General features: G+C 42.9%; 1 protein-coding gene across 1 annotated transcript in view; it reads right to left on the reverse strand.

The window, feature by feature from the left end:
• Window positions 1-4,105: 4,105 nt before the first annotated feature.
• GLRA1 (glycine receptor alpha 1) overlaps window positions 4,106-25,772 on the reverse strand; it is a 96,882-nt gene continuing 75,215 nt past the window's right edge. The window contains exons 8-9 of the mRNA XM_082379180.1: window positions 25,341-25,487; window positions 4,106-19,246 (exon numbers count right to left, since the gene is read on the reverse strand). Of these exons, the coding sequence (XP_082235306.1) occupies window positions 18,932-19,246; window positions 25,341-25,487 (462 nt within the window). The 3' untranslated portion in view covers window positions 4,106-18,931. The remainder of the gene's footprint in view (window positions 19,247-25,340; window positions 25,488-25,772) is intronic.

A 25,772-nucleotide genomic window follows, 5' to 3' on the forward strand; every position in this document is an offset into this window, starting at 1 on the left:
TTGTCCTTCCTTTGAAATAGAGTCTCAGAAGAATAAACAGATTAGCAAGTAAATCTCTCTCAGGAATTATAGGAACAACTACTGTAAGGAATAATCTCAGCTTTCCTTTATCTGTACCAATTGTGTGCTTTTTTTTTTTAATTTGGAGAGGTAGTAGCAATGTACTAGATGCTGCTTGTAATTTATTGCAGGGGATTACTGCATAATTTCAGAAAAGAAAAGGTTGCTTCAGTAATTTCAAGTTATCATAATTGGGATATTATGGTGTTTTGACTAGCATTGGACTTTATAAATAGGATATAGCATCATGGTTAACACTATTAAGTATCCAGCTATCATTGGTTACATTATTGCTGATGGAATAAACATGTCCCCCTAGATACACATATATTCACATATTTCACAGAAAGTGAAAATAAAATAGATCAGGGCAAGATTTTCTGTAGACAGCATCAACTCGTCACATTCAACATAATTTTTCATCTGTAGGAATGGCCCAACATGCAGTTCTTTCCTGAGTTTAAAACCCTTCACCCATGAATATTTTAGCTAGGTAAGACTAGTTTGGTTCAGTGGATCTCTTTTAAGATCTGTTGAAAATAAATAGATCTTGGCTGTACAAAAATAATTTTGTTTGCTTTTATGCTGAGGTTGGGCTTTACTTGTGTCTCCTGTGTTCTCAACTTTTTGAGCTGTTGCTGTGGAGCAGTGAAATGGATAATGCAAAAATAATTATTTGGCTTTGGTTGAGTAGGTTACTATCACAGTGTTAGTTGAATTGCACTTTAGTTTTAGGTTAGACAACTAAATTTTCACAACTATAACCCTGTGGATTAGGTGCGATTTCTCCCAAAGTAATAGATGAAGAAATGACATCAGAGGCCTCAAAGACATCCATGTAGCTTAGGAGCAGATTGGCTTCCAAAACTCTTGCTTTTTCTCTAGAACCATAATGCCTACCTATTTATATTTGAATGACATTAGGGGCATAGGGCATGAAATAACTACAGTATAGAGACTTGAGTCTGCAAACATTAGGATCAAGGTTAGCATTACTGTTCTCCATTTCCTTTAGGGTAAAGTAGATGCGTAAACATTGATTTTGTAGGGCTTTGCAGACTGTTTGGTAACACAGTAACATTGAGTTACTAGATTATTTTCTCATCTGGTTTGATAATACATTTAGTATAATTTAATCTAGATATGGAAGTAATATTTTTATCATAGCATCATACAGATGAGTTTATAACAGTTGTGTTTTGCTTATAACTGCCATCCTCTGATGCTTTTCTTCATCCCTTTTATATTTGAAAACCTTTGTAGAGTTTAATGATTTAGTGGAAAACGTGGCACTTTATAGAAAACAATTTGTTCGAATCTATATGAAAATTTCTTTCTATGAGGTTTAAATTTGTAGACCATTGTTCATGTTGTGGCTTATTTTAAGTAAATGATTGCATTTGTCAAATCTACTGATCTAAAAATAACTTTTATATTAAAGTTTTATTTTTGTGCTACTTGAAAGAATCTCTGCAGGAACTGCATACAAATTAGATAATTGTTGAACTTTTAGTTTAGCAATTTTGAACCTTGTAAAAGAAGCAAGTTCAGCATTTATTTGAAATTGGGGTTCTAGCTAACTGCCTAATATACCACAGATGGGCAGTGGACAGTTAGAGGTACTCTTTCGCAAATGTTTTAGAAACCTTAAAGAATGTGTTAGCAACTTAGCAATGTCTTTTGTGGGATGGGGTTGTAGGTTAAAGTTGCTCATCAAGTAATGGCCATATTGTACTAGATAATTAAACAAGGATTTGTGGTTTTAAGGTAGTAATACCTTTTAGAATTTGTGTTTACTGTAATATCGAGGTTCTGGGGACCATAGATAGGCTTGTGAACTCTTGCTAGACTGAATTAAGGAAGAAGTGGTGGCACGTGTGAGATAAAACTTTTATTTTCATTCTTTTTAGTAGATATGTAACTAACTCAGGATGATGCTGAAATTAGACTGCTTTGCTCATGCTTTCATGAAGCAGTCTTTCATAATGGCCTGAGTGAGTTGAGTGAGAAGTTGATTAAAGGTGGCCTACAGCCCTTAACCACTTTTGCTTATGATTATGCTTATGTATTGGCTTAGAATCAAAGTTGTTTTCCTTTTTTTTTTAAACTTACTTTTGGCTGCATTGGGTCTTCGTTGCTGCGGGCGGGCTTTCTCTAGTTGTGGCGAGCGGGGGCTGCTCTTTGTTGCGGTGAGCGGGGGCTGCTCTTCGTTGCGGTGCGCGGACTTCTCATTGCGGTGGCTTCTCTTGTTGCAGAGCACGGGCTCTATGCACGCGGGCTTCAGTAGTTCCGGTGCACGGGATTCAGCAGTTGTGGCTCGCGGGCTTTAGAGCGCAGGCTCAGTAGTTGTGGCTCATGGGCTTATTTGCTCCGCGGCATGTGGGATCTTCCTGGACCAGGGCTCGAACCCGTGTCCCCTGCATTGGCAGGCAGATTCTTAACCACTGCGCCACCAGGGAAGCCTCTGTTTGTCATTGATTGCATGACTTTTGAAGTCTCCTCTTTTCCAGTTTCCACTTGAACCTGGTAGCCTTTTTTAGTTCCCAGTGAGAGGAAAATAGTATTGGAAATCATTTCTCGTCTTACTTCCATAAACCATGTGAACTGAACAGTTACAGAAATCCATACATGTTTATTACTTTGAAATGTGTCCAGTGTCACAGATTCCTAAGGGACTTGTATCCATCCACTGTGTCTTTGTTTTTTAAAAAAGTAAGCGATGCTTACCAAAAATTCACTGTTGAATTACTTTAGCAAGTATTTATTTTTCGGAAACCCATTTATGGGAAGTTTGCCTGTATTATTGGTAGTAGTTAGAGGGATGATTATATCATTTAATATGTATATAAACAGTTTTAACTATTGCTATATTAACCACTTTGGTTACTGATAATCTCCCTAAGCTTTGTTGTCACCTGTTTGACTTTGGGTTTGGTTTAAATTCTTAAATGTTTTTATGAGGAGCGTATGTACCCTGATTTGGGCCTTTTAAATGAAGACATAAGGAAGTAGGAAAGAAGAAGGGACTTCCCTTCTTTAAAGATTCAGTGTACACTTTAAATAGATTATGCAGAACACATGATGTTAAAAATAAATTTGTATAGGTAGATGTTGGTTTTGAAGAAGAGTGGGGTGGGCGTGGAACTTAGCTGATGGGATAGGAATCATTTATGGTTTATATAAAAGAAAAAAATCATAATTTTAAGGGAGAAACATCAGAATAGTTCCATGAAGTTTTTCTTCCCATACTGATGGTTACCACAAGAAACAGGAGACCCCTGGAATTCTTAGAATATTAGTGCTGGAAAGGACTAAGGTGATTTGTATAATAACCCCTTCAGTTTTCAAAAGATAGATGGCCCAGATTACTAGTACAGAGTTTCAAGTCAGTTAAAAGCACATTCGGGAATTGCCAATCCTGCCCTATGTTCGCTCTAGTAAGCCAGAGCTGTTAAAGGGTAGGATGTGGGGAGAAAAGGGAAGGAGCCACATTTTATATGCTTACCCCGTTGCTTCATTAGCTCAATTTTCATACCCAAGTTTTCTGTTTTCTTAGAACTGTTTTAATGCCCAATTCTACCAGGGCCTGTTGTCAATAAGGACATTAACTTGTGTTCCCCTCAGGGATGGGTTTACTACTAGCTGTCAGAAAGCTATTGGGTATCCTAATGTGTTAATAGCTGAAACTCAGCTGTAATTTTCTCCTAAATCCTTCAGCATTTTGCATTCTGTACGTTGTGGTGCTCTTTCCACCTTGTATTGTTATAACTGTAAGCTCCTAAGGGGCAGCAATTTGGTCTTAGGCATGTACCCTGTTCAGTGCCTGGCAGCACCATGTTTGAATCAGGGTTCTAATCTTCCTTTCCAATGATTTTCCCTGTTCTTCACGAAAGGATGCTCCAGCCATGCTGAACTACTTACGGTTCCTCTAACAAGCCAGGTATGGCTGATTCCGTGGCTTCAAGTGCCTTCACTTCCCTGAAGATAGACTTGCATCTGCATTCTCCTCGCCACCCCCATCTCCCCAAATCTCTTACCATCAAAGCCATTTTTTTCAAGGCCTAGTTCGAGCTTTTTTTTTTTTTCTCCCCTAAGAGAAAAGATGTCTTACGAGAGGGTAGCCCCCCCTTAGGGGTTGATTTGTGCAGAATTTGAAGTGAGGAACAAATTTATTCTCATCTACTTTCCTTACACATTGTCCCTCCTGTTTGAAATTCTGTCCCAACTTTCATTTTAAAATGTGTTCCTAGAATACTTTATCCTTTTCTCTTAACTAATAACTTACCCTTCAACCTAGAATTAGAACAGACCTACCTTATGAGACCATAATCTCCTGGAGGACAAGGACTTGAGGATTAATCTCTGTATTCCTCCTTCCTCCTGGAGGTACATGAAAGCATCCGTAAATGATGATTCACTCAATTAATAAATTAGTGTATTTCTGTTTTCTTTCTCACAAGGGAGGCATGCCTAGAGATCAGACTTAATTCAGTAAATTATAGGCACTATGCATTTCCTAGTGGAGGGGATTGTTTGGAAATTTTGAGGGATGGGTAGAGGAGGGAGGAAGTCACCAGTCATTTTGAAGTACTTCCATCCCCGGTCTGGGCAATTAGCTATTTCTTTCTGATTGTGCCCAGTATATCCTGGGCATTTTGTGTTTATGCACAAGAATTGTATGCGCCAAGTTTCAATTCCCAAACCTACTCTGTTCTCAGTTTGTCATCACCCATGCCATAAGTCTAAGTCACCTTAGACTTAACGTCTTAGTCATCTTAGACTCAGTCATCTGCTTCTTGTTTCCTTACTCCTCAAATCCAGTGTCCAGCTAAGTCCTGTCAGTTCTACCTCAGCAGTCTTTCACATCTTCCTCCTCACTTAGATAATTTCAGTGGCCTCTCAGCTTCCTTGACCTCTTCTTATTCCCAGCCTACTTTCTACACGATATTAGATACATCTTACTGAAACCTAGCTCTGACCATGTATCCCATGTGTGTGTTCTATCCTCCCTACTAGACTGTAAGCTCCTTATGGGCAGGATCTGTGTCTGAGTCATCTTTGTATCTCCCATAGCACCTATCAATAAACATATCTTGAATGAACAGCATAAAGCCTTGTCTTAAGTGAAATGATGTTTTCCAGATGATATGTAGGTTTCTCTCGGGTAATGGGGAGATTTCAAAAATTCTCCTAATATAAAGTCGGTTAACTAGTAACAACTATGAGTTAACCACAGGGAAAATTTCAGAAAACTTTATTTTTTTTTCCATTGGAATCAACATGGATATGTGTATATGGATGGTTCAATAAATATATTTTTATATACATGTATCACAGAAATTTTACATTCCATCTTCAAACTGCAGAAATAGATTTTTTTACAAGCCAAAAAATAACTGCCATAACATTTATGACTTCATGCAAAAAATGGGGAAGAATAAGGGACAAAGGGGAATTAACTGGTTGTTCAAGGTTAAGAGTCCAGTGAGAAGTAGAAATGTACAATAGGAAGCGATTGCTTAACATGCTGCTTAAGGTGGTAGCCAAACAAATCCTTAACTGCAGCATTAAGGCCATACCAAGTTTATACATATATACAAAGAAATTTCCATATAAAAGGCATACTGTCACATTTTCTTCCAGGAAAGGATGAGGAGCTTTGTGACTAATCCTGACCCAATTTTCCGGGCCAATTAATTGTTTAGGATGTCCCCAGGTTACTTAGAAATGTCTTCTACTTTGGCTAGCTGTCAGTTACTGCTATGTGGGCTTGTGACTTTTCGTAGTCTCTTACAGGGAAGTATGAATCATCTTGAACCTCTTCCATCATGGGTGATCAAGCACTTTGTAGCTTAACTAACACTGCCCAGCCCAGCATAGTTTTTACATCTCCCAAAAGTATTGTAATTTGCATTTGTCTTAGCTGTAACAGACTGTGTAGCCAATGATGGCATTGTGACCTGAAGAACTAAACAGTGCCTTTTTGTTCTTTGGGGTTAAAGTAACTTTTTGAATAGTTAAAGTGTAATGAACCAAAGTGTGAGGTTTCAGGTGACAACCCCAGGAGTTGTTGAAAGTTAATAATCAACTTTTATCCCCACAGTGTCACACATTTAAGTTGGCAGCTACCTTTTTGGAAAAAAGGAAATGTAAAATCACTTGCAGAAATATCGTAACGTGGGATTTGCTCTTCTGCCTAAACATCAAGTCAGGCAACTTTTAAGACAAAGGGTAGATTTTTTGTGCAAATATCAAATGAGTGAAATGGGGAAAACACGGGCAAGTCCTTTGGAGATGACTTCCAGTTATGCAGAAGTCATTTGCTTTGGCAAGGTTGGGGGGCAACTCTTGAGACTGGCCCATTTTAGTGGATGAATTGTCCAAAAACAAAAAAAAATTAAATCTAAGATAAATTATGAAAATAAAATACAGTGACAGACTTTGAGCCTTTATTTGATGATGTTACCACTCATTTTGGAGTGTTTTAGATCAGTCTAACACTGCTTTTTCATTAATGTTGTCTTAGCTGTGAATTGGATATCAAGTAGTCATGTTCGTCCCCAATTCTTTATGGGCCAGTTTCCAAGTAGGGCCCAGGGTATTCACAACAACTGTGGCTGCAGGGTAATTCATCTCCTCCCGTGGGTTCCCTGGGTCAGTCAAGTTTGAGAATGAGGTCTCTGGAAATGGCTTGTTCTGGGAGAGGACCAAATAATGTGTGATTTGGGAGCACTTTAGTATGTTTGAACACTTAGAAAGTGAGCAGTCACTATCCTTTCCAACTGCGTTTCACCCAAAATGACACTAGTTATTTACATTGCAGTAATTTGCATCAGTTCTAGATACAGCACTTTTGGACTGATCCAGACAATGAGACATGTGGATCCCCTTTGGCAACCTTGCGGAGAGGCTTAAAAGCATTAAGAGTTTTGTCTTGGACACTTTGTAGTTCATGTTGTACAGGTCAAGTCTAATTACAGCAGGGAAGATGTGTATTGTGTCGTTTTTCAAGCTTATTTGGAGGCTGCTGAGGTCCTTGGTATTTTTGTCTTGAAAGTAGAACTTGGCTATTTAACTTGCTTTAAAAAAAATTTTTTTTTAAGAAAGTTGTACTTTTGTTTAATATGTGCAAGAATCACATTGGGTAGGTATTTAATCTGTGTCCAGTATATTAAGTAGCAAGACGCACCCCTTTGGGATTTAATTCACTCATCTCATTTTAACTGTTGTTTATGCTAAAAATATTATAATGGATCACGTATTGGAAGGTAGAACCATTAAAATGTGAAATAGTCTGAATTTTACATGCTCTGAAATGCATTGTGGGAATGTCCAGTTTTTTTGTCTCTTGCATACTATTCTGACTAAATGGCATGTTGAGCATGGTACAGCTTTAAATGTGGTAGAAATATATATCTAACGTGGAAAAAACTGAGTTTAGCAAATTGATTATTTGATATGTAAGCACCACTTCTAAAAAAGATGTGGGGCAATCTTTCATCTATTACTAGGATAGGTAATACTAACCTTCTCTTTCCCAAAAATATTCTTTCTAAAGAAAGGCAAATTATTCTTTTTACATACTTCCACAAGCAGTGACTTATTAAAAACCAGTTACATTTTGTCTGTTTTTTTTTTTTTTTTTCGTATTTGACTTTTTTGCGCTCCATGCCCTTTTTACTTTATAGTCATGATTTCGTGCTTTGAATAGATGCTCTTTGGGTTGGGAGAATCATTTTAGTTACAACTGAAAATAAAAAGGACATGCTAGATTATTCTTTTCTTCTAGGTCATCTCTGTTTAATATTTCAGATCAACAAAATGTAATAGTACTAGGATCACAATCTCTTCTTTACAAATAGCTACATTGTACTAAGAATTGCCTTGGCTTGAGATTTGACAAAAGAAGAAACTCTAGAAGTAACTTTTTTCAGAATCACTGTAGAATAGTGAGCTGAATGTAGAACCATGACTCTACTGTACCTTTATTGTCCCCTTTCTAGTGCCTACCTACCACAAACTAAATGCTTAAAACTTGGCTTGAATTGATGTCCTAGAAGATGTGAATTTCTAGTGGGTGTTAACTATATCTGCTGCTGAGATGAAGGGAAAGGCAAGTTCTCTGCAACAAAGTACAGGTAAATTTGAATTAGGCTGGAAGTATCAGTTAATGGAGAGAGGGGATTGAATGAACTGCTTTGCAAACCATGAGGGAATACCCTATTGGTCTGTCTTTGAGAACTGCCATACTCAATAGAGTCCTGACCCTTTATTCTACATTTAAGGTTGTCCTGATGGATTCCAAGTCTGTCTTTCCAAACATGCCTACCATTCATTAGACTTCAGCCAAATGGATAATCACTATGCCTTATATTGTGCCTCTTGTTATTTACCTCCATATTTTTTACTTATGTTCCTTCTGCTGGAATACTCTTACAATCCATCAAAATCTCACATGTTTTTCAAGCTTGCTACTGCTCAAATGGCTCTTAAGCCGTGAAACATATCATGTTTTATTTTCTGCATGGTCCATGGTACCCTCCTTTGTCTGTCACATATTTCCTGCATTCCACATTAGTAAGTATTACCAAGTATTGGTAAGTACCAAGTATTTTGGTACTTCTGTTAGCCCCTCCTGTGATGTAGGAAAAGAAGCTCTGCTTTATTCTGATGCCCTGCTTTCATGGTACACTGTCTTGCCACAGTAGATTTAATAAAGAGCAGGTAGGTGGAGACAGGCAGGTGTAGGGAGGTTAAAAACAAAGCTGATAGAAAAACTGCACAGAATATGTACATTCTAGCCCTGGCTATAGAAAACCTGCACAGAATATGTACATTCTAGCCCTGGCTATAGAAAACCTGCACAGAATATGTACATTCTAGCCCTGGCTACGACACTTTCTTTTGAAAACTCCTCCTTGAGCTTCCAGCTCAAACCTTGAAGGGCTAAGCTGCTTTCTCTAGGCTGAGACATTTTGAAAAATCATCCAAATGCAAGTACTTAACAGTTGCCAGGAGACCTGCTGAAGCTGACTTGCGGTCACTAAACAGGGTCCATTCAGAGCACCACTTTGCTCACCAGCATCCAGAGCTGTGCAGAAGGAGCGGCCCTGGTCCTCAGAGCGGTCGCCAAGACCTTTCTGGTGTCACTGCTGGTAGCTGATGGTTCTGTTAGGCCAGACGCCAAACTTGATGCAGCTGAAGAGTCATGGATGAGGCCAAAAGGGACTTCGGCAATGTAGTAAGAAGAAGCCTACCCCCATGAACTGGTCTGGCTAGATTATACACATCAAGTTACCTAGGCGATTGTTAAGTCAGGAACAAAAGGACTTGGAGACAAGCAGTAGCTTATTAATATATTTTTTTTGAGTGTGTGGGGCAGGGTTATGTCCACATATTTCCCTAGGATTTTATTTTCCCACTTAATTTCCAGAGCCTGGATAGGAGTCAAGAGCTGTTAGAAGGCCCTCCTTTACTGGAACATTGGTCAGGCGGCCCCTTGTAATACTCTTGTTTCAGTGGTACCTCATATAAACAGCTGCTCCCTCTTTACCTCTGCAGCTGCTTGGGGGAAGTAGTTACCTTGTGTTTAACACTTTGAAAGGTGGGTGAGACTACAGTTACATAAATCTAAGAAGTAAACTGCTGTGGAAAATAGTTTTTTGTTTAGAGTCTGAGCTCAGATGTCCCATCCTCCAAGAGACCTCTCCTGAATTCTTTCTCTGCCTCATCTGTTATCAGATCTTCTCTTGAATTAGTTATTCATATCCATATCACATCTCACTTCACTAAATATAAGTTCTGTAGTTAGGAATGGTGCTTATCTTTGGTTCCTATGCCTTGTATTGTTTGTAGTAGGTTCTTAGTTGAGTGAATGTTTTAGAGGGATTCTAGACTTAGGAAAGACTTCCAGAAAAGTTCTAGTCCTTACCCATGAGTCCAGCCAAATCCAAGCCATTCCAGGACACAGTGACCTCTCATGCAGGACTACAGACAAGGTGTTCTCGTGGTCCTCCAAATGCCATTTATTCCCATTCTGCCCTGTTGTTTACTCATTTTGCTCTCTTCCACTATTCCTTTAGCCAGAAAATGGCCCCATATCAATTCCAAATCCTTCCTGTACCAAAAACTGGATTAATAGGCTCTCAACCTTTTAAGGTGGGCTGATTTATATTCATTGTTCATTACCAAGTTCTGAGAAGAGGAAGGCCAAGGATTGTCTTGGTTGGTTCTTGATCTAGAAGATGTTTGATTTCCAGTCTAGTACAAGATAGTATGCCTTGGCACATAACAGATTACAGGAGGTTAAATTTATGTGTATTGGAATGTACCTAGGCAAAAGGAACCATGTGTTTTATCAGTTAGAAGATACATTTGAGTTAAACTAATAAATGTCTCTTCAATATACTGCTTTTTAATGTAAACTAAACTAAATTATTTTAATGTAAAGTAAACTACCACATCAATTACTTGATTTTATACTCAACAATTTGGGAAGATAAGAGCTTTTTACAGGCAGGTGACTAAGGTCACAGAGAGTGAAATAATTTGTTGAAGTCAAAAACAGATGAGCGGAAGAGGTCAACATGTCATGCCTGTTCCAAAACTTGGCTTCCCATCATCTCTATAATATGAAACTTCCGCAAGGCTGTGACTTGGGCTAGTAACATAAGCTTTCTGAGCCGCAGTTTCCTGATCTATAAAAGGAGAAGTAGGATTAGGGCCATTGTAAGAATTATATAATTTATAAGTTATATAATTTAAAGAGACTGACATACAGTAGATGCTCAACAATATTATTGCGATATTCAGGGTTTGTTCATAATCTCTTAATGGTCTACGTGTGAGTGACCACTATTCACAGAGCTTAATATGGTGCTTCTATTTAGCTGGTACTCATGGTATCTGCGGGAAAAAGGGAGGCAAGTGCTTGGTAAGTGGAATCGGTTCTAGAATTTAGATCTCTCAGTGTGTGTACAGGCTCTGAGGCAAGTGTGGTGTAATTCGCCAGTGAGAATCCTTGGGGCTAGTCATGCAATGTCACTGAATCAACTGCTCTGCAGGGCGGGTGGATTTAGCCCTTTGGGAGCCAGCCTCAATTCTGAAAGAAAGATTTCTGGTGACCTCTTCTGGCAAACAGGAAGAAGTGATAAGGAGCTTCAGAGAGATTGAGATAATGAAAATGCTCTACGGTTTACATCAAGGGGGTGGAGTTAGCATTCATTATGTCATTTTATCGAGACAGTGGATCTGTGATGTGAATATTATCCCCAGATACATAAAGAAACAGGGTTGGAGAGGTGATGGTCTTGCTCAAGATCACTTGCCTACTTGTGTCTCAGCCTTCTAACTTGAAGCTCGTGGCTTTTCCACTGCACTAGGAGAATCACAAGTGGGTTTAGAGAGGAAGGCTGAGAGGAGAAAAGGGAGAGTGAGATCGCCTTAGAGTCTGGGGAAGTCTTTATGTTTTTTCTGCAACTAAAAGGCAACTGGAGAAGTGGCCTTTAAAAAAACAACAAAAACTTTACAGCTGGGAAAACTCGTCAGGCTCAACTAATTCAGTGCTTCTGTTTTACAGATAGGAAAACTGAGGGGAAAATAGGAAAGAATTTTACAGTGACTCTCTATATTAACTACCTAGACTATACAACTACCATTTCACTGTATTTGTTTTATCACACATCTATCCATTCTAGAGGTCTTTTTAAATATCCCTGGGTTGAATCTTTCAGGGGCAAAGAAGGAAGTGGCTATATGGTGATGGGGAGCAGGGGTAGGAAACGGTTGGTTTCCTAATGGAAACATTATGGTTTCTATTTTATTATGTGAAATCTATTAATTTATTTTTAACTTTGGAACCAGAAAAAAGTTCAATCTGCAATATTCTCATTAATTGCAGGGCCAGATGAAGGGAGAGTGAAGATCATTTGTCATAATGTCACCCTATAAATATTTTGAAGAGATTCTATTGCTATAAACCATAAACACATCCCTGTTGGGAAAGACAGGAGCAGTGTTTTCTGATTATAAGGAGTGTTTGTTGGAGCTACAGGCGTGTGGAAGCAATTTCAGGAACATCGTTGCGAGGGTGAGGTTTGTTTGGGGGTGGGGGGCGATTGGAGAGAGCTGGCTCAACTCCAGCCATTCTTGCTATAATATTTTTTCTCTTTCTTAGTATAACCTAGTTAGTGGTATGAATTTCGATGAACCTCCCCAATGGTCTGGAGCAGTCCCATTTTTTTTCTGCCTTTAACTGCAGCTAGAGTAACAGAGACAGAGGAAAATATTCCTAAGTCTTGCTGGAATTTTCTTGTTACGATTAAACGGTGTGTGGGGGACAGGCTGGGAGGGGACGTGGAGTCTCTGCAGTTATTTCCCCAGGGATATTTCATAAGTTCTGCTCTGATGCGTTTCTCTTTGATCCTTCCAGAGTCTCTGGCAGAGAGCATTCAAACAACTGCCATAGGAAATGGGGTACAGCCTTCACAGGACATATATGCTAAAATACAGAGTGGAATGTTGTCCTGATGTTGGATGGGATTCTCAGGTGAGAAGCTAGTTTATCAGTACTGTGAAATACCTAGACTTTCACTGCCAGAAAATTAAGATTGTAATCTTCTTGAGGACCAAGACCCTCATCTTTCTTAATTTCTCCCTACCTGCCTTCTGGGCAGGCCTGGGATGGGGTTCCAAGCCTGACCCTGCAATGTGGAAACAGTGAAACCTTCTACAACACACAGTATGCTCTTTTCTTCAACCCATCAAAGTATCCAGAATTTGGCTGTGATAAATCTCCTTCAACTCCCTCTTTTTACAGGAGGGTGATTGGGCCAAGGAAGGTGGAGTAGCTTACCCATGTTTCCATGGTGAGCCTGAGGTAGCGCCAGAATGAGGACCCACTTCCCATTGACCTCTGTCTACTTCAGGAGGCAGGTGTGTTTAAATAGAACACTGGGTTTCTGAAGTTGCATAAGAAAACAGTTGAATCTGAAGAAAGGCAGGCCTAAAACAGGGCAATGCGGGGAACTGGGAAGCAGGGCAATTGTGGGAATGGGAGACCCAATCTCGCTTGGAATCTGTATGTCGCCAGCGAATGTCTTTCATCCCCATTATTAGTTAGCTGGTTAATTAGCTGGTATTGGTCTACAGCTGGTTAATGGCCTTACATAGAATATAATTTTCATCACTGGGCTCTCTGAAGGGTATATTTTTGGCTTGCCATTCTCTGTAGTCTGACTTTTCGACCCAATGTTCCAGTGGCAATTTTCCAGAGCATTGAAATTTCAAAATGCAAGAGCAAGAGGAAGAATAGAAATCACAGCCTTAAAACAAATGAGACAGGAGCTACTAGTGCATTCTAGTCCCCATCCCAGCATCCCGTTCTCCACCCCCTCAGAAATACATCAGCATATCTGGCAGAGCTGGATTTCACAAAACAAGATGCACAGCTTGATGAAAGAGGGATGCTGATGGAGGCAGTGAGAGGAGGCAGAGGTGGGGTGGAGAGCGAAGAGGGAGAAGGAGTGGTCTGGACGCTAGCTGAAGAAGCCTTAATGATCCTAAAAATTATTGGGCAATAATTGCTACCTTGGAACTCACTTTGCTGTTGCAAAGAATGATAAAGCACCTTAATTATTGCTTTAAATAACCACACAGCTCCATCAAAACAGCATGAAATAGCACACACGTATGAGCCAACTTATCTACTGCCATTGCTGTTTACAGCCTGAGAAATCCTTAAGGGAGCAACAGGGTAATAACTTGGTAGAGGCATCATCTAGTCTGGGCCCTCAAGATTCTAGGTTACTCAGGCCTGGGAGAGGTGCTGGCACGTTGCCCTTGTTCTCCTTGACATTCTGAGATCTTTAACTGGGACAGCCAGAAAGAAGTCATTGCTTTCATTCTCTTAACCATTGGGCTGGGGTAGGGAGGGCAGTGTTTCGGGATTTTTTTTAAAGTTCCTCATTACGACAGGGATTTCAACCTATCCATGGAGGTTCTTCCCGTCCATTGGGATTTCAGGATACTCTGAGACCAAAGCCTTTGCAACCTATGCTTTGCCTCCCAGTGCTACGAGTAGTTAAGAGCAGCCCAGCTCAATCAAAACAAAGCGTATGTCTTTTACTCCTTCCTTGGTCAGGATAAGCTCCTGTTCCTGGCTTCCTAGAGGTGCAGGAAAATAGGAGGGTTCTTCATTTAAATTTCAGGAGTTGGTTTTTGAGAGAAGGGACTTAGTGGAAGAAAAAAAAGCTAAATTATATTTTAGCTTTTCCCTGCTAGAGAATTTTTGGTCTGTTCCGTGCTTAGAGAATTTTTGGTCTGGTTGGTTCATTAAAGATACTTTATTTTATATCAGGGCGTAGAGATCCAATCTCTCTTTCTCAGCAGACCTTACCAGCCCCTCAGAGTGCAAATCTTTCCGTCAACCTGAGAACCATAGCTCACAGAGGAAACCTGATCTTGCCTGCCTCTTCAGAGTTAGGGTAGAGAGCAGCCTTCTGAATGTGCAGAAGGAGCTCATTGAATAAATCTGATAGCTTCCAGAGTGGTATTCTTCGTCCCCTGGGCTGGGCTTCCAGCCAGACTAGGGAATATCTGCACATCTCAGATCTCCACCCCAGTCCTAAAGCTGATGCAGATTGTACCCGCTGCTTGCCAGCTTCTCCTAAGGAGGCACTTACTGCAGACATGATAACTCCCTTCAATTTTGGTATGTTGCAATTAACTAAGGAATCTTAATTTTCATAAGACTGTTATTAGCGATGGTACCAGCTTAGCTGGGGCACCAACCTACTCTGCAATCTAATATCGAGCCTCACAAAACACCATCTCATCTCTTTTTAATGACGTTCATAAAAGCGCATACTTTCAAAGAAAGGAACCATCTCCCGTCATATATATTTTCTCCCCAGTATGAAAAAAGTAGCCTATGAAAAATATTGGTGAACTTCTTAGAGGGATACATTTCTTATTTATTGACAGCTTAGAAGAAGAAATAATTTGGATCAAATGACCTTTTGTCTTTGTAGACAAACTAAAAATAGAGTTAAGTTCAAGGTATCTCTCTCACATATACACACACACATTTTTTGTTCTATTCATGCCTGTCCTTGGTCACTCCCTGTAGCGTTAGTCAAGAATGGACTCTTGAATATTTGAAAGGACCAGAGGATGGCAGAGCTGAGCCATTTATTTTGGCTGGTCTTGAAAAATGAGACATGTTGTAAGCTAATCGATAAGAAGTTATTGGTATTATTATCTGCTTAATCGCTTTCTCCTGAATTTGGCTCCTAGGAATAGCTGCAGTTTGGGAGGTGGGTGAAATCACCCATTCGTCTATGCCAGTATGCAGTTCTTCCTTCATGCAGAAATACTGGTCTATACAGGTAAAGGGTTTGAAAACCAATAAACCACTCATTATACCTAAATCAGTTTTCTCTGTACCATAGCACTTGGCATCTATAGTCCCAAGGCATGATGTCCTCTGTGCACAAACTGAAGAGGAAATTAAGGAAGTATTGCCCTTTTTGTTAAAGCCAACTAAAAAAAATTTGGCTTAAATTACCTAGTTTGATTTTCTGTAATGATGAAATCCACGTAACTAGTTGCTAAATCCTTACTACATTATACATTAATGATAATGTGTTCTCCTTGAGCATGCTCCATTCCTCATTCATGATGGGATTTTTGACATTATAATGATTGATGTTCTTTCCCCACCATTGTTCACCTTTGATAAAGTGGAGCGAAAGGAAAAACACATCTGCAAATTGTCCAAAGAAAGGCAACAAGAATTGTGTGTGTCCATATACGTGTGCATAGGTACATTCATAGCCACCCGGAGAGTTCAGAAATCAAAGTGACATTAAACTTTCTGTTGTGTGAACTTCCTATAGACCAGTTCAAGCACATAGAGCAGTCAGTGCCAGGAGGGAGGTGGAAATCACCTGTACCACTCTCCCCATTATGTATTTACAGAAACCAGAGCTTAGTGATTTACCCAAGGTCACCCAGCATATTAGTGGCAGGACTAAAATTCACAAGCTTCTTTTCACTGCTGTCATGCATCCGCTCACATTTACTTTCTATGAGAGATGCTGTGTTTGGAATAGTCTGAGAGAAGATTTCATCCCCTCTGTGTCTCAGAGAGATGATTCTGTTGTCTGTTGGATACTATCAACTAGACCTGGCAGCACCCAGTGGACACAGAGGTTGACTATTGTGGCAGAAGTTCAGGGATCCAGCAGAGGTTGGGCAAATGGCCCAGTGATTTCTCTGTCTCGAGGAGATTCCAGACACCTCATACAAGGAGTATAGTGTGATTTTGCAGTTTGAGTGGAGGAAAAATGTCTTAGAACAATTGGTACACCAGTCTTTAGTTCCTGATAGTGGCCTAGCGCATTTGTTGCCTGATTCACCTAGACTTCAGACATTCTGAATTTAGTCTAATAATGAGTAAAGTAGAGAGAAGGGGTTCTTTAATTTTTTTTCATTAAAAAATGATTTGCCCCCTAAATTGAATAAAGTGCTAGTGAAAGGGGATGATAGCCTTTCCAGAGACCCATACACCACTTGAGATTTGAGGGTTTTTTCCCCTCTCCCTTAAATAAAGTGAATATAGTGCTCATGAAAGGTGCTAATAGCAGTTCAAAGGCTGATATTCTAGTCTTGAACTGGTAGTATTTGTTCAAGTCCCTCTATTTAACTTTTCCTCCTTCAGACACATGTTAGTGGTGGGGAAAAGGATGGTCTTACATGAGAGACTCCTACTCACTTGGCTCCCATCCCTCAATGCTTCTTAGAAAAAAGGATTCCGGGTTCCATCCCACATCCTCCAAGGCTAGAATACAGTTTAGTTTTCTGGTCTACACAGGCCAAGAGAAGGGAAGGCAATGATTGATTAACCTTCGAGCTTGGATGTAAACAGCTTTTTCATTAAAGCCACAAAGCCAAATCCTTTTTTGGCTGCATAGTGCATTTTCTTTACCTAAATCACTTCTGGATCTTGTCTTAACCTGCTTCTTTGGGCTTCTATGGGCATTAGTTATGGGCATAGGGAATGGGAGAAATTTCCTCTGGGAAAGGTGCTTTAGGGAGGAGGTAGGTTCCCAGTGTCTCATCTCTGTCCTGCCCTAAGTTGGGGATACTCTAAAGGCACAAGTGAACCCCAAGGCTCAGTACAACTGACTGTCAGCTGTGTCTCACCAGCTGCCTACCACTTTGATCCACTAAAGTGCAAAGAAAGAAATGTAACCCCAGTATTCTGGTCACGGGCCATAGCAGGGAGGATGCCACAAGCCACAGTGCAGTCATTTCAGGTGCAGTGGTGTTGACAGAGGGTGGGCCAGAGGCTGCTGGACAGAGCTCCCCTCTAATTCTGCGGCCCACCTTGAAGACCTCCCATCTGTGAACATCTGTGTCCTTGAGCGGGCTCCCCCACTCCCCGCAGTTCACTTCGCAGGCTCTCTCCTTTTTCCGCAGAACTATCCCAAGATATCCCTAGCTATCTTGGATAGTTCTGGCACTTCAGAGTTAGAAGGAGAGAGAAATGTTTGTCTAACTTTCTGAAATGTTAAAGCCAAACAAAGCACCAAAAAGGAAAACAAAAAAAAAAGACTTATAAAAATATAATGGGGTCTTCCCCGCCAAGCTTCCCACATTCTTTGTGGTATATGAAATGTCAGAATATAATGAACAGACTTTATAAACATTACTGTCTTTCCACCCGTATACACACATCTAAGTGGCAGCAGCCTCACTGCTACCCTTTCACCTCGCAAAACTTCACTCTGTATAACCACGATATAATGCATCTGTTTCATCCTATGGACCCCACCTTCCCAAACATACACCCACTTGCAATTCCAGAGACTCTCCCCAAAAATAGACATCTGAAAAAAGTGCATCTGTTTATACTCAGTCTATCTGCATATTATTTCTTGAGATTATTACGTTTTTTTTTTTAACCATAAAAAAGATTGCATATTGGCAATATGATGAGAAAAACCACGGCGGCCATTTCTGGGTGGTGGTGGAGGGTAAGTGGGGTGGGTGGTGAAGCAAATAAGCGTGAGGGCTCAGAGAGGGGCAGCTCAAAGAGAGGTCCTCAGCCTGGAGACGTGAGGATGGGTTCTCATTCTTCGGGCCTCGGAAATGTCCCATCTCTTTAGTCACTCCCTTCTCTTCTCTCCACTTTTCCCCATTTCCACTACCCATGCCTGGGCCGCACGACCTTCTTGAAGCAGAGGCGGAATGGCTTTTTGGCATGAGTCCGCCTGGGCCAGTTTGAAGATAGGCATGGCGTTTGGAGGGGTGTGATGTGGGACACACACCAGAGCAAGCTTATTTGTGACTGTTTCCACTCTGGGAAAAATTGTCCATCACTTCTGTGACTTTAAAAATTTAAGCAGTTACTAGGCTGATAGGTTAAGAAAGAAATCTTTTGTTCTTGTGGTTTTGGATTAATATTAAGCATGAATATATATCCTATATTATATTGCTTCCCTTCTGCTCTGGGGCAGACTGCACGCTCCTTCCAAACAGGAAAACTGCACAGCCCACGGACTCAAATTTTTGAAAGCTGTTTTCTCCCACTCCCCCCGACCCACCCCGAACCCTCCCCTTCCTCCCTGGCCCCTCAGTTCCTGTATTAGAAAAGCCCCTCCCTCCCCGCTCCCACCAGCCACCCGAGGTTAAATAGATAGTGCCACATTCTAAGAGTCATGCATCGCCGCATTTGGGATTGCACACATTGCAGAGAAGGAGACGGTTGTGTGTGCGCCCCCTCTCTCTCGTCCCCTCCTCTTCGGCCCTCAGATTCCTGTGCTCTTCCCACTCTGCCCTCTCCCAGCCTCCCCCCATCCCAGACCCGTCACTGGTTATGGACATCCTCCCTGCGGACGATCTTGTAGATGATCCAGTAGAACATGTTGAAGATGAGGAAGGCCATGGGGAAGCCGATGCGGGAGATTTTGTCAATCTTCTTGGCCCTCTGGATGAAGAGTTTTCGCATCTCCTCCGGGGACTTAGATGGCGCAGGAGGTGGGTTGGTGGTGGTGTTGTTGTTGGCGCCCTTGACCGAGATGCCATCCTTGGCCTGAAGGCAGGCCGGGCCCATCCCATAGGCAGAGAAGTTGAAGCGGCCCTCTCCGGCCTCATCCTCCTGAAACAGATTCAACATGGGGCTCTACTTAAAATAAGATAGGGGCTGGGCACCCTCCCTGCAAGGCACTCCCCCGGGGGGCCAGGCCATGCCCATCTGGCTTTCCCTGCCTCCCGGACGGCACCATTCCAGGCTCCTGAAGGCTCTTTGGCTGGCTGGGGAGTTATGCCTTATAGAGGGGCGCCACTCACGTGCCGAAACAGATGCAAACCAGGGGATAGGAGTGCGGCGTGGAGTCTGGAGACCTGTTTTCAGGTCTCTGCTCCATCACTTGCTGGCTGTGTGACCTTACGCAAGTCACTTCCTTGGAAGACTTCCTTCTGTGACTCTCAAAGAGTTTTTTAATTTCGTTTTTTCCTTTAAGTGGGGATAAGATTCACTCCACTATTTCAAGGTGTTTTTCGACCATCAGAGGTTATAGATGAGCGGATACTCTGAACGCTGTTTTGTTAGAAATCCAGGGGACAGTTTGGAGAGATCCCCTGCTTTGCCTCTGTTGCCTCCTTGCCCTCTTCCCCCCACCCCATTCCCCAGTTAATGTCTTCTGTGCGTAGGTTGGGGGAGGGAGTGAACGGCCCAGGAGGGAGCAAGGGCTGTGGGCCTCACCTCCACTCACAAGCCAGGGCACCACAGCTGCTTCTTACCTCCATGTTCCTGTATCCCTGCCAAGTGTGACCTCAGACATACCTCTGGATTTTTATCAAGTTATCATTCAAGCCCTTCATCATTTGGCTCCGACTTACCTTTGCAGATTTCCCCCTCTCCCCCACCCTATGCTCTGCACCCCTGCCTGTTGTGTTGCATGTTCCCCCCTCCCTGCCTCATGCTCACTACCCAAATGTCTGCTTCCCTGACCCGCCTCGCTTTTTCTTTTCCTCATCTGGATCGTGGAGACACTCTTGTCAGCTCTCATCATGTCCGGCTTTGTGGTCCTTCCTTGTGAGTTCTGAGGCACGCTGAGAGTCTCAGCTGGGCTGCTGGTTCAGTGTGTGGCTCTGGGGGGTTTTATCGGCTCACTCTGCCATCCTAGAGAGCGAGAGCTCTTCGGGTAGCCTCCCTGTCTCCTGCTTGTTCCTGTGAGGGGCAGGGCCGGCAGAGAACAGGAGGCGGAGTCCAGGGGCCCCAGTGCCTGTCCAGCTCTGCTCTTGCCACTCCATCCTGGCTCCCCATCTGGGCTTGTTGTGATGACGTCTAGCCTAGTTTCCCTCCTGCCTCCCATCTCCCCCCGAGCCCCCTCCAACCCATCTGGGTTGTTACGACATAAATCTTATTGGTCATCTTTTGCTTAGAACTTTTTAATAGGCTGCCACTGACTTGAGGATAATTAAAACTTTTACATGGTGACAAGGCCTTAGACGATTTGGGCAGTCCTGTCTGCGTATCTCCTTCTGGCATTCTGTGCTCCAGCCACCCTGTGATATTTCCATCTGCTGGAAAGTGCTGCACTCCTCTTTCACTCTGGCCTCTGGGAAGGCGGGTCTCTCTGCTGGAACACTCTCCCAGCCGCACCCCTGCTTCCATCTCCTTCTCTTTCCCTGAACTAATTCCTACTCAGAGGCCTTCCCTGAGCCTGAGGATAGGCTAGGTGTCCCTGCTGTGTGCTCCATAAGCTCCCTTTACATCCCTCCCTCTTTTTCCTTTTTTGTATTTTAAAGCCCTTATCCCATTGTTTTCCTTGATTAATGTCTGTCTCTTCCATTAGACTGTAAACTCCATGAAGTCAGAGGCAAAGTCTGTCATGAATATATTTCCTGGGCAGAAGTTCAAAACTCTGCAAATGTTTGTTGACTAAACGTTTACTTGTATATCCTCTCCAATCCCAGCTTCCCCACCCCCCAACCTTTTTTTAAAATTTAAATGCGGTTGTATTCCTAGCATCAGGAGGATTTTTTTTTTTAATTGGAGTATAGTTGCTTTACAATGTTGTGTTAGTTTCTGCTGTACAGCAAAGTGAATCAGCTATACAAATACATATATCCCCTCTTTTTTGGATTTCCTTCCCATTCAGGTCACCACAGAGCATAGAGTAGAGTTCCCTGTACTGTACAGTAGGTTCTCATTAGCTATCTATTTTATACATAGTAGTGTGTGTATGTCAATCCCAATCTCCCAATTCATCCCACTCCCAACCTTCCCCCCTTGGTATCCATACGTTTGCTAGCACCAGGGGGATTTGACACATATGATGAATGCTCAAGAAATCTTTTGCAAATGACTGAATCTGGTCCAACACCCATGTTGCAGAAGTGAGGGAAAGAAGATGGGCTCCAGTGCCTGGCAGATCGGTGCTCAACAAATATTTGTCTATGGGGAGGACAACTAGAGGGTTTGTGCCAGAGCCGAGGAGAGGAGTTGGGGGAGGCTGGCCAAGTCACTGGACCCTGTGCCTGGAAGTGGGCTGGCTCCGACTCTGTTGCTTATCAGTATAAATCGGCCCCCCCGCTGTGGTGGGGTGGGTGGGAGTGGGTGCTTGAAAATGTTTTCTCGCAGGGCTCCAGTTATGCAGGGGGAGGCCCAAGTTAACTCTCTGTATAGCTTTGGGAAATAATTGTCTGCCTTCTTCATCTATTAAGCATGAGAGGGGATGGGATGGAGGTGTGGAGGCCTCATCTGGTGAGAAGATGATCAATTTCACATTGTATCCAGGAGAAAGGAAATTCCCTAGAAGTGACTGGACAAAAGCTTGCTATTCCTATTTCAGCCAGCAGATGGCAGGAAATGAATGCCCAACTGCACCTGGAGCTGCGTGGGGCTGGAGCAGGGGAAATCTGATAGTTACTCTAGAGCCCAGGGAGGTTGGTAGTGTGCCTGCCCAGTGAGGCTCACAGAGGTTTCCTAATAATCTGACTAATGAGGCTGGCCAGGAAATTCGAGGACCAGATGCTTTCTGCCCAGCAAATGAGGTAACATGGGAGGATGGTGGGAGTTGAGGAGCCTGGCCAAGAGCACAGGCTCCGAGAAACTCGGGCATATAGCTGGTTCCTCTTCACTCACCATCTGGGGCTTAAAACCCCCTAGGGCCCTGTGGTCCTAGCTTGTACACTGCCAGTGTACAAGCCGCATCCAGAGGGCCTTACTCCAAGGAACCTCTTCTTTATGGTGAGCCCAATTCTGCGTCCTTGTAGTTTCTGACATTTGTGCCAAACTCAGAGCCCATGGGCACAAGGAAGGTCACGCTAATTCAGATGCACACCAGGGGCCAGGCAGGAGAAATGAGTGATGAAGTGAGCCTGGGGCTGTGGAATGCATTCCCTACCTAAAGGCATTTGCAGTGCACTTGTACCACGTGGGATTGTGAATCCAGTGGGACCAGAGGCTGCCATGTTTTGAGTGAAACTAGAAGTGTGACTTTTGAATGCTGGCACGCACTTCCAGATTTTTAAGACAGTGCTTAAAAACTTAAAGATATTTGCGTGGCAAATTTGACCTTCTAGCTACCAGTTTTTGACCTCCGCCTTGGGCTAAATCTTAGTTCCTATTTAAGATCTAATAAATGCAGGACTATTTTTATCTGCTTCAGGATGGAAACATTGATGAACAGATAAGCAGCAGCTGGTGGTATATGGTCAGTGTTTTGAGAATAGCCATGGGTCTTGGAAGGCCGCCTTGCCTTTGCCATCAGTGTCTCCAGGATCCTGGTAACTTGCCCTTCCTCTTTGTTGTCACCTCACAGGAGGAGTAGACGGGATGCTCTCTGAGAGCTCTTCCAGCACCAACGTGCTGTGAGAGAATGAGGAAGGAACCAAGCAGAGGAATCTGATCAAATCTGCATAGTGGCCTTAGGCACACTTTACCTGGCCCGAGGTAAAACAAAGCTTTTGTTTTCCTCTAGTGTATAAAACTGGTAGGCATTTGGCAAGGGTGAAGGCAGCCTTTGGAAGTACTGTAGGTCCTGCATATTACATATCTGCAAGGAGCTTCATTCACATTTTCATCTCTGTAAATGCTGCCCCCTGGAGTTGTGCAGGGCACAGTCTAGTGGGCTGGTGCCAGTCAAATATTTTGGACGTAGTCTTCCCAGATAACTGTCTCTGCAACAAATTTTTGAACTTCTTTTAGCAGAGGGAAATGCAGAAAACGCTAGCCTATGGGGGAGAAAGGGAAAATAAAAAGTAAATCCCAGAGATGGTTGTGTTTGGTCAGTTCCTTGTTTAGACTATGTTAAGAGACAGAGGCTAGGTATCTGGTGGACAGTAATGGAAGGACTAAAACTAGGGTCTTTCAAGAAGTCCTGTCTGGCTCGCTGCACCCAAGATGGTTTCCTCTTCCAGCGCAGGTTATATCCTAACTCCCATGGGCATCTTCTGTCTCAGAACGTCTGCCTGCCGCCTGCGGTTAACTGCTAGAAGTTAATTGAATCAGATTGCTGGTGTTTAAGAAACATACTGAGGGAAATTTGTGCCTATGGAATCATTTTAATCCCTGATACTTGTGTGGCAGGAACAAAACTTAAAGCTACTTTGGCATCTGATTTCATCTTCACCACAGTCCCCCATTATACCCACTTAGTCCATTTTACAGATGGAGAAGCCGGGCCCCAAAAGAGGCTAGCTGAAAATCACATACCAAAGAGGCAGAGTCCTTTGTCACAGCACCTTGTAACTCGGTAGACAGCTGTTTTCAGTAGGTCAACCTAAAGCAGCTAGGGCCTTGGTGTGTGGCAGGTATGTGGTGTGGCCTGACAGGTCAGAGTGTATGAGCCCCTGGTTTTCCTTAACCATTGCTGGAAACACTTCCAGGTAACCTCTGTGACTGGCAGGTCTCCTCTTTTTTCATTAGGTTTTTTATCCCTTTGTCCATTTGTTCAACAAATGCCTATTGCATGTTCACTGTCTATCAGGCCTTGTGTTAAGCACCAGGGATGTAGCACTGAGCAAGAGGAGACAGGGTCTCTGCCCTGAGGGAGCTTATCATTCAGTGGACGATGCGCATTAAACAATCACATGATTGAGTGCATAATTATAACCCAAGATAAATGTTCAGAAGGAAAGAAACCGAGTTCAACTAGAGTATGGTCTTCGTTGGCATAAACAGTGTCTTTGTGCAAATTAGAAGAAAGGCATCCGCCTCTTGGGGTGTATGAATCGAGATCCCTTCCTCTGGCTGATAGAGTCCACGCCGGGGCAGGATTTAGAGAAGAGCACCTCCTTGGCTGGGGGCCCTTGTAGGATACAACCTGCACGACCATACTTAACAGCCTGGCATACACACCTCAGTACAGGACCTAACCTTGACTAGGATATCAAGGAAAGATGCCTCAGCCGAGAACTGGAAAATGAGTGGGTTCATAGCAGGCAAAGTACACTGGAAGAGCAACCCAGGAGGAGAGAACCAGATGCCTAACGTCCTGTGCGTGTGCTTGAGGAACTATGAAAAAAGCCAGTGTAGATGGTGCTCAGAGAGCAAAGGAGGAAGTGATGTGAAGGTGAGGCTGGAGAGAAAAGCAGCTTCTCTGATCTGCAGGAGAAAGGTCTTCTGGGGAAGTAGTTATGGACCAGGATGTGGAGCCAGTTTTCTCCCACAGGCTGCATGCTCCCCAGTGGCGCTTGTTGGTTGGGACACACACAACCTCTGAGTTAACAGAGGTTGGTGACTTTTCAGAGGTGGTGTGCCAAGTATTTCTTTATTCAATTCCTCATAAGGTGAGAGGATCCACTCTGGGGGAGAATCTTGCTGGATGCCCTTTTCTTGGAAGTAGGAAACAAAGGCCTGGAAACTGGACATTCTACTCTAAGATCTCACCTTTTGTGGTGCAAATCCCTTCTGGAATCAGGCCCATTGAAATAATTGAAATGTTTTCCACCCTGTAGAAAACACCAACAGACACCCCCTCTGCCTGCCATGCTTTGGGTTTACAGCTAGTTTCTATCTTGACACGGTCAGTGTTTGCTCCATCAGTTCTGTCTTCGGGTGTAACCTGATAATTAGTGTTACTATCTGCCTATAGACCCAATCAGGGCATTGTTTGTGGGAGGGGAAGCTAGGACTTCCAGAACTTTGACCCCCTATTTTGTGCCTGCTTTACCCACTGAGAAGGATGGTCCAGTGAAACAAGTATCACAAGACAGAGCTGCCTGGCACTCTTCCGTTTGCTGCCAGCAGCGAGCCAAAGGCCTACCTTGTGATGTCTTCGCTTCCTCCTGAATCGGAGCAACTCTTTGTGCTGCCGAGACACAAAGTTGACAGCGGCGTACTCGAGCAGGGCTGAGAACACGAAGAGCAGGCACACGGCCATCCAAATGTCAATGGCTTTCACATAGGACACCTGGGGCGGAGGTGGGGGAAGAGCACAGGGAAGTGAGGAGAGAGCAGAGGGAAGTCTTGAGTACCAAGGAATGTTTTCTGCTCCTTAGGACCCCCTCCCCCATCACTCACTCACTGCTGTCCCCTCTCAGCTGGGATATTAGGGTGGAAGGTGCAGAGGGAAACAAGAGAAATGCATCAAGAAGACAGGACAGAATATTGGGGAAAAAAGAACATGGTGCCTAGAAGAGCACTAAAGAGAGGGGGACGGTGTGTCTAGCATGATTGTTAAGTGGAACAGAATGTG

Source organism: Balaenoptera borealis (assembly GCF_965194805.1).
Source record: "Balaenoptera borealis genome assembly, chromosome: 2".
In the NCBI taxonomy this organism is placed as follows: Eukaryota; Metazoa; Chordata; class Mammalia; order Artiodactyla; family Balaenopteridae; genus Balaenoptera; species Balaenoptera borealis.